The sequence below is a fragment of the Daphnia magna genome, linkage group LG2, assembly GCF_020631705.1.
Source record: "Daphnia magna isolate NIES linkage group LG2, ASM2063170v1.1, whole genome shotgun sequence".
Classification (NCBI taxonomy): Eukaryota; Metazoa; Arthropoda; class Branchiopoda; order Diplostraca; family Daphniidae; genus Daphnia; species Daphnia magna.
The window spans coordinates 8,312,673-8,329,565 of NC_059183.1; the positions used below are offsets into that span (position 1 = coordinate 8,312,673).

The 16,893-nt window shown below is 41.2% G+C and overlaps 1 protein-coding gene across 1 annotated transcript in view; it reads left to right on the plus strand.

The window, feature by feature from the left end:
- Positions 1 to 16,893, plus strand: part of LOC116915605 (nephrin) — a 40,948-nt gene that overhangs the window by 12,311 nt on the left and 11,744 nt on the right. Inside the window, 1 exon segment of the mRNA XM_045168968.1 lies at positions 9,087 to 9,227. Coding sequence (XP_045024903.1) covers positions 9,087 to 9,227 — 141 coding nt within the window.

The window sequence follows — 16,893 nt, forward strand, 5'->3', positions numbered from 1 at the left end:
CTCGTTTTTTTTTATAGGTGTGCAGTTCTAGTATAGTGTTACGTATAGATGTATAATGTAACCTTGGCCCGTCTTCCACGAAAGCAAGTCCCGCGTGACCCCCTAGCAACGGGGTCGTTGCGTGATGTTGCCCGTCTTAGAGTTAAAAAAATAAAAAAGCCTTGGACTTGGGGTGGTGGTTGAGAGATAGTGTGTGGAACGGGGCGTAACATGAAATAAGAAAGAAAAAAAAGGGCAACTTCTTTTGTTTCTTTTGTTTTCCAAATTTATACGCACAACAACCAAAAACTCTCTCCTTGTATATTTCTTTATCCGGTAGCTGCGGTTGAACTTTTGGTGCGAGACAGCGTGTGATCACCCGCTCTCTCTCTCTCTAATTTTTTATTTTTGTAAGTTTTACTTCAAAGAGGATGAGAAAGAAAGAGTGAGCGGAAATGAGTCGTTCACCTGTTTCGAAGGTTGCCATATGACCCGAGCGTAGTATTAACAGCAGGATGACTCTTGTCGTCGTTCTTCTTCTTCTTCTTTTCTTTTTTTTTTGGTGGGAAGGGGTGGGGGTGGGTTCGTGTAATTCTTTGACACTTTGGCTAGCGTACGATTCATTACCATCATTTCTGAATGTTTTTACCTCCTTTTTAGCGAATTCCCTTTTCACGAAAATTGAAAAACAAGTGATGGCTTAATGAGTTCCGGTTTGTTCTGCTCGGCCATATGAAACTTGAAGGCGAGAGTGCCGCATTAATGTTATCGTATTTTAATTTTTTCCCCTCAAACTTGTCCGGCAGCTTCCCCATTGATGAAACGGTCCCACTTGTTGCTATAGAAACTACTTGGGGTGCGCCATATTGGGTGCACATGTTCGCTCTTTTTATTTGCTACCATTAAAAGACAAACGGTTGGAAAAAGAAAGTTGAGACAGTCAAACGAGAAGAGGGTCATTCCTCCACGATTGTACAGTGTCTTTATATTTTTTTTTCTTTCTTCAAAAAACGAGAGAAAATGTCCCACCAAAGATCAACTTGTAATTTTTGTTCCCCCCTCTCTCTTCATCCTCATTTCTCTTGATTGCGGAAGGCAGAAAGTGGTTGACACTTGAACTTTTCCTCTTCCAATGTCTGGTCGCAACCTGTTGGCCCCCCTCCTCATCCTCTTAGTGGACCCGTTGGCCTTTTGCGGTCGTCCGTCATCCTCCGGTGATTCAAACCAGCTGTGTGTTGTTGCAAACCACCGGATATGCTCTCTTTTTTTTTTTTTTTTTGCTCGTCTTCTTCCAATTTCCCTCTTCCCTATCGACTTAATGTCGCATGCATTTTATTAAATATCCCTTTTTTTTTTGTGGCTTCTTTTGCTATTTCCAGCGTCGTTAAATCTAAAAGAAAAAGTTTTTTTTGTCAACTTTTGTGATCTTTTAGTTCAATGTTTTTATTTTTTATGACTGGCCTCGACATCAGTTTAGCTTAAAAAAAAAAAGAGGTAGAATGCTGCGATCATGAGTTTTGCTTACCCAAAGTCGTAAAGTTTCCCGAAAATTAACCAAAAAAAAAAAAAAAAAAAGGAATTTTCGAAATTTCCAAATGTGTGGACGGTAAGAAGAAGAAGAAGAAAATAAAAAATAACCCTTGACGCCCCTCGTGAAAAGGTTCCAATAAAACCGTCGAGCCGTGACTTTCCAAAACTCACGCCGCTCGCTTAAATGACGTGAGCAACAACTCACGAATATCACACTTTACACTTCTCACACTCTTTTTTTTTTTTTCTTTTTGACTTGAAAACGGACGGCAGATCAGAAACTGTCCACAAAGCAATTCCCTCCTTAAGGGCTAAAGACTTGAGAAAAAGCTGTGAGGAAAAGCGTTGGTGCCAAACGATTGGGAAAATAAGGCCTTACATTTTATTTCTAATATCCCCCCCATCCGTATTTCAAAAGACAACGACAACAAAAAAAAAAAGTACGGTCCGTCCTTTGGTGGGATGATTGCCCAGTCGTAAACAAAGATGAGAGAGGCGCGACTGGAACGCCAAAACGATGCCCAAAAATGTCTTCATCCAGTTATTGGTATAGGCAGAAACGTTTATTCTTTAGGCTCTGCAAATGGCCAGCATATGTCGAGTCTCTAATACGACGGCCAAAAATGAAAGAGGAGATGTGTGTGCGTGTTTTTTATTTCGAGGGGGGTTTGTTGAAGACCGGGACTTGTTTCTTGCGCTGACGGTTGGTAGCCAAAGCAGCAGGGACGCACAGCTGCATGCGGGATGCATGGATATGTGTGTGTGTGCGCCAGATAGTCGTACCGTGTTGTCTTTCTACGCGCACACCACGTACATGCAGTAGGACTATCGTGGCATTCAAAAAGAAAAAGGCAACTCATCAAATTTCAAGCTCACCCTCGGCTCGAACCGTGGGAAAGAAGACGGATGAAGACAGGAGAGAAGGCGAGATGAGGAGAACGAAAGAAAAAGTATATCCTCTACACACATACGAGATGATTTCCCATCATCTAAAATCCAACACTAACTCCGCCACCATGGTGGACTCATTAGCCACGAATAATAAGAAAAAGAAAAAAAAGTCCCTTCCCCCCTTTTTTTAAAAAAAGATTTTGTTCTGTTCATTTTTTTTGAAATGTTAATCGAAACCGAATAGACACTGCGTTTCCGTTGTCAGTTCAAAAAAACAAAAAAAAAACAGCCAGTATGTTTCATCGTCACCGACAGCTGCCAAATGAATTTAGGGTGTCTCTTCTTTGACCTCTTTGCTTTCACGTCTCGCATATGTGGGTGTATGCTGGCAGTTACGCACGTGCGTTCACCAGTCCCGACACACAGACCGCCCGTGTTTTTGTTTTTTTCTCTTGAGAAAAAGAAGAAGAAGAAGAAGAAGAAGAAGAAGAAAAGATGTCGGTTCAAATGAGACGAGTCAGTTGCTCTTTTCCACAGAGGATGTGCCAGACTTAACATGATGGCGAGAAGCGAGCGATCCATTTACACACTCGCTTTAAAGATAAAAAGGAACGTAGCCGCCCGTTCTCAGTGTCTGTGTAACAGGTGGCCCCACATCTTGGACTTCTTCTGTTCTTATTTTCATCCGCTTTAACTGTTAAATCAGTTAATCGTTTTCAATTCAATGCTGACTCTGACTGACGGAGCAAAATGAAACCGAGATAGAAACAAGAATTGCGGGGTTGTTTTTTTTTTTTTCCCGTAATCTCATCGAAAAGAATCTGAAAGCAAAGACGCAATCCCCCCTTCACGTGAATTGGATTGTTTGTTGGCTTCCTCGATAATATTTCTTTTCTCTCGGCTGGAAGAGGGCAGATAGAGAGCAGCAATGATTACGGTAATAATGAATCGTTTTCTCATGGAAGAGGAGGAGTTGCCCTGAAGCCACAGCTCGCGAGACACAACAGTCAGAGGCTTTTCGTAATTGCGTCTACTCTTTTTTTTTTTTTTTTTGAATCATCTCTTCGTACGAGAGGTCAGAAAGGAAAAACAAAAATGGCTTCTGGGTGTTGTTGTTACCTTATTTCGTATGTATCTAAAGCTAGAAAAGAGATGGCATCCAGAAAGAAACACGAGTTTGAAACATGCGTTTGGTGGCTAACACGCACACGCCACGGACTTCTTCTAGGGGCGACCAAAGGTAAATGAGCGTATATACCTGGGCCAAATTATCTGAGCAATGCTCCTCTTCCTTTTTCAAAGTCACGACCTTCTTTTATTCTCTGGAAATTTAAAAAAAAAAGGTTTTCCACAGGGCATATGAAAAAAAAAAACATTTTCCTGAGTCGAGAAGAAATAAATATATTCTTTTTTGATGTTGAATTCTTTTCATCTTACATAGAATTTTCTTTTTTTTTCTTCTTGTAACTGTGTTGCTCCGGCTCCTGGGCATGTTGTTGTGGGGGTTAATTACGCACGTATGTAGACGTGCGCGGACTCTCGTGGTCGACTACCGGTTAACAGTCGCAACAGCAAAAAAAGAAATGAACAACACACACACAAATGTTTGTTTTGTTTCATAGCTTCACAACTTTTCTTATCTTATTTCCTGCAACAACAAAAAGAAATGATTTTTTTTTTTCGAGGGGGGGGGCACTATAAAAATAAGATCGTGACTGTTATCATTTTTTTTTTCTTTCTTGTGTGTAACAATCACGGTAGCTGTTGATTGCCAATCATAACCCCCCCCCATCTCTGTTATGTGTAATATCGTCTGCTCTCCTATCTCAATTTTCGGGTTGTGCTAGCGGGACTGCCGGAAGAGCCCCGAACTTGTACGATAGTCTTAAGAAAATGGATCCCCCGATTATTATTTTTTTTTAATGTTTTGAGGGGTGGGGGTTCATGTGTCGTCAAATCGTTGTCGATTTGAAGGCACTTAAAAGACGTCGAATGAAGAATTAAAAGAAAAGATTTGGACGAAAACGAAGAGATCTTTGGTGTTCACGCACGTTCAACCCGAGTCGTAACGGTTGTGGCTCGAGCTTTTAATCAACCGCGGGAAAAAAAAAAAAGCGGCTGGTTAATTTTGAAAAATGAAAAAAAGAAAAACTCTTCATCCTCCTCGTTACGCGTTTTTTTTGGGGGCCTTTCTTCCTCTCTGATTGTTTAGTTTTTTTTTTTTCTCTCTTTCTTATTATTCTCTTCCCTTCTCTTGCCTCATTATCTTTGGCGTGCCATTAACCGCGGCTAAAACAACTGCTTGATGATGATCACGGCTGCCGCTGCATGGAATCTCCCCTTCCTATATTCTAATAGACATACATGTATACACACATCCTGCTGAGTTTATTACTTCATCGCCACTAGCACAGTGGCAACTCTTCATTGTAACTTGTGTACACGTTTTTTTTTGTTCTTTCTTGTTTCAATCCGTAAATTTATTTTTTCTTTCTTTCTTACTTCCCCCCCTGTGGTGTTCGTATTAAAAGGAAGAACTGGCGAGACGACGTCAGTCCATGTTGATGGATAGCGTCTCGGTGTTTTGTGCGGAGGCAGATTATACAAGAGAGCGAAAAAGTAGTGTGTGGTAGCCCATCGTAACGTAGTTGGTCCGTTAATTTGACAAGCATCGAAAGTAAGAACCTTGAACCAGAAAAGTTAGGCCACATTTTTTTGTTTGTTTCGATGATGGATGAGGTCAGCTGTCGATCAAGAAACTCATTTTTTTGTTTGTTATTCTATCCCTATTTTCTTCATCCAGAAGTGTCACACGCGTTCACGCTTAAAAGGATAGTCGGGGATGATTTCAATTGAAATTGACACGAGATTTGTTGTTCACTGTTTTGTTAGCAGAGGTCAATCAACTAAGCTTTAAAAAAAATGTTAAAACATGCGGAAGAACATCTTGGCTTCTCCAATGCGGATGTCTATGACACATACAAGAGGCATATGATGGTGTTTAACCGTTCACCTGTGCATGACGTGTTGAATGGCGTGTGACGAACGTCTCTGTGCTTTGCCTTTGGCAAGTTGGCTAACGTGAAACTTGTCGGAATTCTTTTCCCCATCTGTCCGACTGCCCGTTTATTTTATATTTTTTTAAAAGGAATTTCACTCTCTCCTAAATTTTCATACGATTTCCATTCGCCCGACTGTGATTACAGTAATTGTACGAGGATAGTCATTGAACTTGTTTCCTTTTGATAGACGGGGAGGGCAGTCATTAACGCATCTAGCGGTTTTTTTCTCGTATCATTTTGCATAGTTTGCGTGACTTGCAAGACGATGATGAAGGGTCTTCTCTCGCCAAACTGGGCATACGGCCGTGGGTGATTGCATGCGAGTGGCTTGATTCAATGTGAGTGCGGGACACACGGGCACGGATCATCCTACAATCAGCTTCCTCTGCCGTTTTCAGTGCTGTTGGCCCCAGCCAAGATAGAGTCATTCCAAAAAGAAAAGCACGTCCTTTTTATTTTATTATTTTTTTTTTTCTCTCGCTTCTCTTTTTAACGGGCATCGCCGAGAAATAGCCTAAATCAGACTTGGGGCGCAAGCCAAAAAAAAAAAAAAAAATTGGATATGTCTATACGAAACGTCTATGATGACGAGCTAAGAGATGAATGATGAGGCGAGCTGTTTATTCTACGATCCACTGCTAAAACCTTCCTCCCGCTTTTTATGTGTCGATATTATTTTTCCATACAACACGCACGGCCCCTCCCCCCCAAAAAAAGAGAGATGTGAATTACACATTTATTGATATTGCACCGGACTTTGGTGCTTTACAAATAAACCCCCTCTCCTTATTTTTTTTTAAACCATTTTTTTTTGCGCCAAAAACAAGATTTTTTATTTTCGCTTTGTTTTGTTGTTTCCGTGTTGCTGAATTTCTCATTTGATATGTGACGTTTTTGCGTTGATACGGTGCGCTTGGTTTCTACAATGTACTAATTGGTCGGCTTCCCCACATTCGCCCATAACTATTGCAGTCTACATGACGGTCGTCTCGCATTACTAATGAGATGCCTGTTTTCCCTGTGTGTCGAGCTTCGTGTCTTTAAGAAAAGACACGAACGACATCAGCAACTTGGGGGCTGCGCAAGTGGGTTCCTATTATTGTTTCACATTTGATTACGAAATAGTGCGTCTAACCTACGTACTGTACGCTGCCATAAAAAAATAAAAACAAGTTGTACTACATCATGCGGTTATTAATTCGAGTAAAAGTTTTGTATGACACGGCAAGAAAATGGTGTGTGCTGAAAAGGCGAAAAAGGTTCATCCCTCTCTCTGATGTAACAACTTTCCTCTTTCTGTTTTCTTGTTAAAGCTGCACCAGCAGTTCGTGTTTGGATAACACGGGATATCTATGTATATACAGTATGTGCCGCGTGTCGAGAGAAAAGAAAAAGAAAACATACTCGTCTTTGCACTACCTCACATCTTTTTTTCTTTTCTTTTCCCCAATAAACTTTGGGTTTGCCTCGTCCGCTCCATTTATTGAAGAATCCAACCGACCTCTTATCGCGCCGGATTGAAAATCACTGGCCGCAGCAGCTCTCGCACAGTTTGTGCTCCTCATATGTCCAGGACTTTTTCTTTCATTTTTTTTTTCTTTCATGAAAAAGTAATACGTGTGCGTAGGATAAGAGAAAAAGGTTAGCAGATGAAATCAATATCCATGCTACATCCTGCTCGAATTGAAAAGGGAAGAAAGAAAAAAAAGGAAACGTATCAGCTCAATGGATCGTTTTTGAATGGTCCATTGCGTATGGATTGCTCGTCTTGTTATTATTATTATTTTTTTTTTTCCCTTCCCATCCTAAAGAACGTCGTCATGACCTCACAGTTCAATTGCCTACCCATCATCTTTGGTCTCTCCAATTGCTTTTGATTTCTTAATCGACTGGCTTGGTTTTTTGGCGTGCGCGCGCGCGCGCACCATGCGCGTGATGACCTCCCTTATGTTTTCCTCTCGTTTGATGCAATACAAACATCGCCATAGTAGTGGACGGGGAAGAAAACAAAACTTGAGTCCACTATATGCTTGTGCTTGCGTGTGTGTGTATCGATTTCAATTCCTCGGAGCGACGACGAATGTCGTCGTCTACCTAACCAGAAGAGAAAAAAGAGCCAATGACCAAAGTCAGTGACAGCCGACGCAAGAGGATATTGATTCGCGCCAAAAGAAAAGAAGGAAATGCAATAGTTGAGAGAGAGGACGTCAGAGAAAAAAAGAGAGACGCTAGACGTCGTGTATATGGCCGCCAACGTGGCTGAACTAACAAGAGCCAGTGATACCATTTTGCCTCACCCCGCGCTCCATGTTTTTTTTTCCTTTCTTTTCCCCCCCATCGTTGTCCTACGGCTCGTTATGCATGCATTAAGTGAATGCGTGAGGAGAAAGGCATCACTCACGGATCGCCGAACCCTTTTCCAGCCATTTACTTAACTGGTGGGGAGATTCTTCTTTCTCTAATTCTCTCCATTTTTTTTTTTTTTCCCTTCAAAATGTTCAAAGTTAATTCATTGTAGATCCCTGCCATCAACACGAATTTCATTCATCAATTGAAAATGATGTGAATATCGATAGTGGAGACGAATAACTAAGGCAATCATTTTGATAAAGATGGGGGGGAATCCCCACTTTGGCCCAGCAACAACAATCCTCTGGAATCAACATCAAATAAAAACTGGGACTCGAAATGAGAAATGGTATCCAATTTGTCCAAGGGTTAGCGGCTAGAGAGACATGGAGTCGGATCTGTTTTGATTGAGTATCCTCCCGTACTATATATAATATCTTTTTACTGTTTTTTTATGCTAGTTATACAACTACTGTTGTACACTACTTGCTGCCGGCCATTTTGATGAAATTGGTTCCTTTCTATATATATGTATTTTTTTTTTTATTATTGTGGTAGAAGAAGAAAGAAAAAAAGGGGGGAATTTAAAGTCGTCGTCGTCGTTCGACTGCAATGTCACTCAACGTTCAGTGGCACATGTGAAATAAAAATAAAATAAAAACAAAAACAAAAAAACGTGGCCGGAAAAAGGGGAGAAAAGCAAAATTTTCTATCGTCTTATAAAATATATCTTTGTGGGAAATGACGACAGCGATTCACGGTTGGCCAACCGTTTCCCTAAAGTAGATGCATAAATAAGTAGGTGGAGCTCTATTCAAGAACAAATATATATATAAAAAAATGATGGAGTGGCTTATTGTTTTTTGTTTTTTTCCCCCTTTCTTTTGGTGGGTGGTTGGGCTTTTCTTCCGCCTTCTATACTCGTCATTCTCCTTATCAAGATTCATGTTGATGCTTCTATTCTCCGATCATGCAGTCACGACGGGGAAACGCAGAAAAACACAGAGCGAGACGGCAGAGTTATCCCGCCCGCCATTCATCACGGCAACGCGGGAATGCTAGAGAGAAAGCTTACATATATATATATATAAATACTTCTTACGAACAACGAAAAAAATAACTAAATAAAAAGGGAAGGAGAGGAGCGAAGATTGTACGCTAGTTCTAGCAGCCAGTCTCATAGACCTCCTTTTAGTTTATGGTCGTTTTTGCGCCTATTTTTTGTTGTTGTTGTTTCATCCTCGTTGAATAATCCGTCTTTTGTTTCTTTTACAGGCGACGGACAGCAACAGCAGCAATACTTTACCGAGCGGCCGCAGAACACTAGCGTCCGTGAGGGCCAGATGGCCGTCCTACGTTGCAAAGTCGGTAACCAGCAAGGCCGTGCTCAGTGGACCAAAGATGGATTCGCTCTCGGCAAGTCTTTTTTTTTCTTTCTTTCTTTCTTGGGTCTAAGTAATCACGCTGGTCCAGCAAGGAGGACTTTTCTCACACACACACACACACACACACACATATACTTTACTTGAAAAAATACTAAAGAAAGACGAGGGGATTTCACTCCTTTCGTATGGATCGGTGTTGGATCGAGTCCTATCTCGACTAATCCATCTTCGTGACGTTGCTACGGACGTACCCATCCCCTACGCCTCTGCATCGTTCGATACTCTTTTAATCTCTCCCCGTTTTCTAGTGGCAAGAACTTCTTTGCTGGCCTTTTCTTTTCTTTTTTGTCCCTTAAAAATAGACTTTGTAATAATCGCAGTCGCCATCAATCCGGCCACACTGCATAGTCTGATGGGCCCTGATCCATTCATTTGAATAAAAAGAAGATTGGGGCTTTAATTGGAATATAGCTTAATGGCAGTAGATTTCTTAGTACCAGCACTAAAATAAATTAAAACAAAACTACTAGTCAATCGTGATTTGCAAAAAAAAAAAATATTAGAGGCGGGCAAATTGAAAACGAAATAGGATCGAAAATGGTGGGGTAGAGTAGAGAGTTTTGATAGCGAAATTGTGTGTGTGTGATCTGTCGTCATGTGCAATATCTGTTTGATCTGCTAAATGGACTGGCTGTAAAAGTATTGAATTTTCGTTGAAGGCCAAGACTAACAAGCTCCGAGTGGGAGTTTGAGATTGGACGCAAAAGTGCGATGGGCACGATGGAATTGTCGAGCGTTTCTTTTTTGGCAGACGAAGAGCACGGAGGAAACAGAATTGAGGTTGGGCTCATGACAAATGGTTTCTCATTGCGAACTCTACGGAAAGTTGGGCAAGTGTTCGGCCAGAGTTTGTGAGTAGCAGTTGCCAAGCCAACGGCAAACTCTTGATACGTCGATGATGTGTCAAAATATCCATTCGACCATTGGCCATCATCATTCAAAGTTGTTCACTTCTCTCCCCTTCCTGTTTGTTTTTTTTTTTGTATTTCCCCGCTCCCACTCCCTTCGAAATGCATTATACCTCAAAGAGGTGATCGATAACATCGTCTACAACTGGCTGTACCTTTGCATTTTTTTTAAAAAGCCTTTCGTTTCCCCTTTTCGTTTGGTTTGAACAACAACAGCCAAAAGAACTCTGCTTTCTTCCACCGCCTCGCCCCGTGTTAACTCAGGTGTCGCTGTCGGGATGATGCAATTACCTTCTTTCAGTTCTATGAGAATAAGATCACGAAGAGAAAAAAAACGTATAACTTTTAACAGTTTGAAGGGAAAGAAGAAGAAAAAAAGAAGAAACGCCCTAACGCGTATGCAATGGCGTTGGGTTCGGCTATCTAAATGTCAATCATTCCTCATCCTGGTTCATTGAATTTTTACCTGGGTGGCGCCCAGCTTTTCTTTCTCTTTTACCATTAGCGGAATTGTTATCATTTCAAACGTCCGCCGTTCTTCCAAGTTCTTTTTCTCTTTCTGCTGGTGGTCGAGTGGCTTTTTTTCCAGCTAAAAAAAAAGAAAAGGTGGAGCTGGACACATGGGCAAATGAAGGACGTCGCGTACAGACACGATCTTCATCAGCTCTTAAGAAGAAGAAGAAAACGAATTTTCTATCTTTGAGATAAAAAAAAAAAAAGAAGAAGCTGAGTGAAAAAAAAGGTGGTGGTGGGAAAGGCTTTGTGACCATCCATGTTTTTTTTTCAGAGGTACGGCCGATAGCAAAAAGAAATACGAAAGAAAGTCTTGTCTGTCGTGGCTCTTGTGTTCATGTCTACTCACCGGTGCGAGCTTATCTCGTGTCGCGGCTCTGTCGTAAACATTGGAACACACAGAAAGAAGAAGAAGAAGAAGAAGGGAAATAAAATAAATGCAGGACTATAGAACGGCTCGCGCGCAATAGCCAACAAAAAGAATAAAATAAAAGTATAAACTACAATAGGGGGGAGAGAGACGTGGAAGAGTGTGTTGTTGACTGATTTTTACGACGGACTGCTAGGTTATATATTTGACGCTATAGGATCGTGCGTCCTGAGACGGGCTCGTCCGTTTCACAGCCAACGGATAGACGGACCACACATCACCCCCCGCACATTGGCCTGCAACAAAGACATTGCCAACTCTTTTTTCTATTTTTTTTTGTTTTGTTTCCCCTCTTCAAATTTCCCTCCTCGAAATCGTTTCAAAACACTTTGTCCTCCCTCGTCTATTTGTTTTTTTAAAAGAGAGATTTATACACATATATTTTGTATTTTTACTGTGAAGCGATCGGACCAAGATGTCTGTCTAACGTGGTCATCTTGTACGTTACAATCTCTTACTGAATGTGTTATGTTTTTTTTTTTTTTTTTTGGCTATTTTGATTTGAATACGAATTGGGCGTTAACCCAAGACAAACTGCGAGGAGGAGAAAAGAGATTTTCTTACGCCTTTTGTCGTCTATGAATTTTTTTTTTTTTTTTTTAAAATGCTATCTTCTTAATGTAATTCCGCCTCCTTACGTAATCGACAGCGTGGGAGGCTTTGCTCCCCACCAAGCCAAAAGAAAAGAAAAAGAAGGTTGGCGATGGAGATTCTCCTTGTAAACAAAAATAGGCGTAACGATAATAATAATAAAAAAGGGGAAATATATTTGAAGTGAAACTACAAAGTGGATAGGTCCAATAGCATCAACAACATGACGCGCAATCACACACACACACATACAGTACATAGTCGTAGACATTGTCTTCTTCTTAACTGAATGCGAAGGAACATGTGCACCGGTCTCTGGGCTCACCGAATAATAATAAGAAACTTGTCTTCATCTATTTTGGAAAGAAGAAAAAAAGGAAAGTTGTTTTTTTTTTTCCTTTTGTCTTGTCTTTCTTCTTTTGTTTTCTATCTACGTTTTTGGTATTATTATTATTGTTGTTCCTGTGGAGAAGAATCCCAGTGAATGGCGCGATCAAGAGTCTCATTTCTCGGCCCGCTTATCGCGCTCTCCAAGCCTTTCTTTTTGTTTTGTTTTGAAACTCGTATCTGAAAACAAAAAGTTATTCTGCCTTATTTTGTCCGTGTACTGGGATTCTTTTCTCCCCCTTTTTTTTTTCGGTCCCGATATTTATGATGGTATACAGTCTTCGTTTGTTCTCGGGGAAGCGTCTGAACAGGGCAACATCATATAGATATACATAACTTGATGCTAACGTGAGGCAGCGCATCGCCCGTCGTATCGGCCCTGGAACCGAATTTTCTTTTTTTTTTCTTTCCTTTGCTGGACTTTTCTTCCGAAACGAACCCATCCCCCCCCCATCATCACATCAAACTGGCGCTGGTGTAATCAAATTAGTCGCTGATTTCCTATTACCTCCGTTATTTCTTTTTTCGTTTTGTTCTGTTCTCCTTGGCTGGAAGTGCAACGGCGGCTTCTTTCTCTTACCGATATGTAACGTCACGAGTTGTTGGGGGCTATTGCCCTTTTTTCTTTTCTTTTTGTTCCTTCTTGTTTTCTCTCTTCCCCCTTTTCACTCGACGCTTCGAGACTCTAATTCAATTAGATGCGCCTTTTCAAGAACCTCTGCCGTGCGTGGATTAGATTGCTCCCGAATTGATCTCGCTGCCTTTTTTTTATTTTAAATTTCACCCTCCCGTTTTCTTTCATTTTTTATTTGATTCCCGTCATTTGGCCAACGTTGGACTGGTCGACTGGATATCATTTCAAAATTTAAAAAAAGGAAGAAAAAAGGAAAATAGTTGATGATGATGCGGAATCTTTTGATAGTTGAAAGTAGACAAAAAAAAAAAAGGGTTAGAATAGACACAGAGAGAGAGAGTAACATAGACACGCAATCAAACTTGAACTCGATAATGCAGTCTGGGGACTGTCAAAAAAACGCGGTTGCACGAAAAGATGAAAGCTGTCTGTCTCTTTTTCCAGCCACGGGGCACAAGGCGAACAACTGCTGGAATAAAATAGCGTACATGTACTGTTTGGAAAGAACAAAGAAAGAGATCTCATGGAATGTAATAGAAGATTGGGCCATAAAAACAAAATATAGAAAATAAGAAGTCGAAAAAGGCAGCAGCATCTTCCAGCGTGTGGGGGGGGGTTCTGTATGCGTCGGGTAATGTGAGACTCTTGTGTGTGCGGGGTAGTTGTATTATTTTTCTTGTTCCCGCTTCTCTTCTGGTGCCATCTCAAACATGTAGCTGGAAGATGCTTCAAAGGGGGAGGTCTTTTTTTGTTTGAAGCGCAGCTGTGCTTCCATCCACCTCTCTTTCCATTTTTAGCCATTAGCAGAAAACCAAAGCGATTCGGTCCGTGTGGTGTGTGTGCACGACTTGTCTTGTCATTAACGAGCGATTGACTTACCAACATGGAAGAGAGTCTTTGCAGAGGCTTCATTAAAGAGTAAGAGCCCGAAAATTCATTGTGTCTTGATGATCATCGATTTTGATATTCAATAGACTAGAATGATTCCTTTTTCCGTATTATTTTTGAATCTATTTGGCAATACAATAGGATATGCTTCTTCCTAAAAGGGAGGGAAAAAACAAAAAAACTAAAAGATGAAAACCGGTGGGATCTTGTTGACCTTTTTGCTCTTTTTCTCTTTTCTCACTCTGATGGTGATGACGGGGGAGGAGCGGCAACACGACTAGGGTCGGTTAGAAAGGAGGGATGTAGACGCGGTCAGTCGTAAAACACATTCGACAGACAAAAGAATAGGAGAAAGAAATGGAGGAGGTCCCTTTCTTAATGAGTCGATCGTGATCGGCTTGTCGATGAGATGATGAGAACGGCGTTCGACTTTTCTTTTGTACGAGTTTCAGTTTTGTTTGCATTGATATGTAGCGATTGTTTTGTGAAGACCCCAGAAGAACTGCGTATGTCGTGAAGTCATGAACACGGGCTGGGAATCTTGAAAGCCCCGTCTCGTGTTCTATTGGTTACATTTTTCCTTTTTTTTCCTGTTTAACAGAGCATCGACAATTTCCGACCGTTTGCCAATGAGTTCGGTAACCCGCGCCGACTTGTCTGTAAATGAGATGAGCCATGGGGCTCGTGTCTCTTTACTTATAGTTTTTTGTTTTTTTCTTTTGTTTTATGGCTGGGAAAAAGGAAGACGGTGTTAAAACAAAAGAAGCCTTCCATCATTCTTACTCTCCTTCTTTTCCTATACGTCAGTGTACATACTATATGCGTATGCGTGCTGTGTGTATGTATAGATAGAGAAAGGGAAAACGAGACGTTCTCAATGTCAACAAATGAAAGACTTTTTTTTGTTTTTGTGTCTTGTTTCTTAGCTTCTTCTTCCTCTTTTTTGGCGTGCTAGTCTATACTTTCTATTTGTTTTGCTGACGAATCGCTTCGTCGTACGGGCCGAGTTCATTCTCATCAGCCACGGCAAGAAACTGCGAACCTGTAAATATAGACTACATCGGCCTGCAACTATATATGCGTTTAGACTTTTATGTACTTGCGCGAGCAAACAAGAGAATGGCGCAATAGACGCTATATGATCGTATTGCACGAAGTGGGCGTTATTTACAAACCCCAGGTGGGTTTCGAACTGCTGCAATCCTCTTTGTCACGTTTACCATTTTTTGTTTCTCATTCCCCCCATCGTTAGCTTTGAATCCCTTGTTGTTTTTTTTCCTATTCCCATCTCTTTCTCTCTCCCACCTGAGTTTGAAACGGGATCGTCGAGTCTTACTCGCCATTATCCCTCACCGTTTCTCCAGAGGGTCGTTCATCGATTCAGCTATTTCTCCTGGTTGCTGTCTGTGTGCACCGCTCACCTAAGGCCAATGTCGTAATCCTCGACTCGCCGTAGACTTGCAGCTGCGTTTGGCTACAAGTTTTCACCGTAATTTATGTCTGCAAATGCACACGTAATATCGAGGCGATCCCATAAACCATACACCGGCCAAAGTTTCGGAACACACCCGTACAAAAGTCTCCCACTGTACTAGTTGGGTTCACTGTTTATCCAACTTGGCGGGTGTATTCCATCAGTTCGAATATCCCCCGTCAACAAACAACAACAAACGAATAAAAATGGGAGATGGAGAGGTGGAATAATAAGGCCGCCAAGATTTTCCAGTCGAGTTTAAGGCCAAAGGAGAGAATGGCAGAGATTTGCTGTGTGCGCTCTGTTGTTATTGTTGCTGCCGAATTTCGAGGCTGGCCGAATTCGAGATCAAAAGGGCTGCGTTGTTGCCCTGGCAGGAAAGAGTATGCGGGATGGGTATTATGTACATGTGCCCAACCTACTATAGGATCCTTTTGTCCGGCAAAAAAAAAAGAATGACGGCCCAGCAGGACGCATTGCACAGCACAGCATCTCATTTTCTCAAATGTTTATCAGAACGTCAGTCAAAAGCCAACGAGAAAAGAAAAAGGGTCACAGAAACAAATTTCACGCGCACGGACTGCGGATGAAAAGGGTGAAGAAGAAAAAAGAAGGGATTTATTTTTTTTTGCCGAATTAACACTCTCTTTTGCGTCAAAGAGTTGTCGCCTTTTCATGTGCTGGTTCTATTTGAATTTTCCCGGGGATTTTGGCAACGTTTTATTTATTTGATTTAATCAAGTCTATAGCGCGTCGCTCTGATCCCAAACGAGTCCGTCCCTCTTTTCCTGCCCTTCAAACAAAGTGCCTAGACTGTTTACATTAAAAACTGAGAGCTTGAATAGATTTGGCAATTTTCTTTTATTATTATTCCCCCTTTTTTTTCTTAAATAGAGGGCGAAAATGATGATTCAACGAGAAAAACAAGCAACACAACATTGAAAATGAAAGACAGTGTTGCGCGATAAGACATTGTCAAGTAGTTTAAGGAATTGAAGACTTTGCGATGTGTGTGTGTGTGTGTAACAAAGGAAGCGACAACCAAAAGAGATTGAAAAAAAAAAGAACGTGAAAATAAAATTGAAAAAGCGTAACGACGATAGTTGATGTCACGCATGAATGCCGATTTGCAGGAAGCCGACGTGCACGGCGCCCGCTACTGCCGATATTTCTTCCAATGGCATTCAATCCCTTTTTGAAGGGAAAAAAGAAAATTAAAGAAAATGTCCCTTCTTGTTGTTAAGGGAAGCCTGAAAATGTCGTCTTGAACGATGCCCCCCTTCCCCCCATAAAAAAAAACAGATAGAAAAATACCTTCCAAATAATATTGAAAAAAAAAAACGGGGATATTTCAACTATTTTCACCCCGTCGTTTTTATTCCCTTACCGCATGGCCGTGCAAACACGCGGGACTTGAAGGCAAAATAACACGAAATAAAAATACCGGCAGCCACAAGAACACGGCGTTTCTTATTTTTTTAAAGAATGTCTCCACAAAGTTGAATTGAATTTCATTCCATTTACCTCTGTCGCGCGCATTTTTTCTTGCTTGTACTCCCCAGCTGCCCGCGGTTGTCGTCGATCATTCGTGACTTTCTCTCGTTCTCCCAATTTCAATTCACTATTATTTGTTGTTGCGAGCCTACGATAATGTAGATATTCTCCTCGTTTTTTCTTCCCCCTCCCCTGTTTCTTTCTTTCATTTTCGAATGGAAGACAAGTCAGTGAAGAAAAGAGAAAGAGGAACGTGCTGGAGCGCCTTCATTCTAGCGTGAACCGGGGTCGAGCGTGACACAAGACAAGCTAATTTAA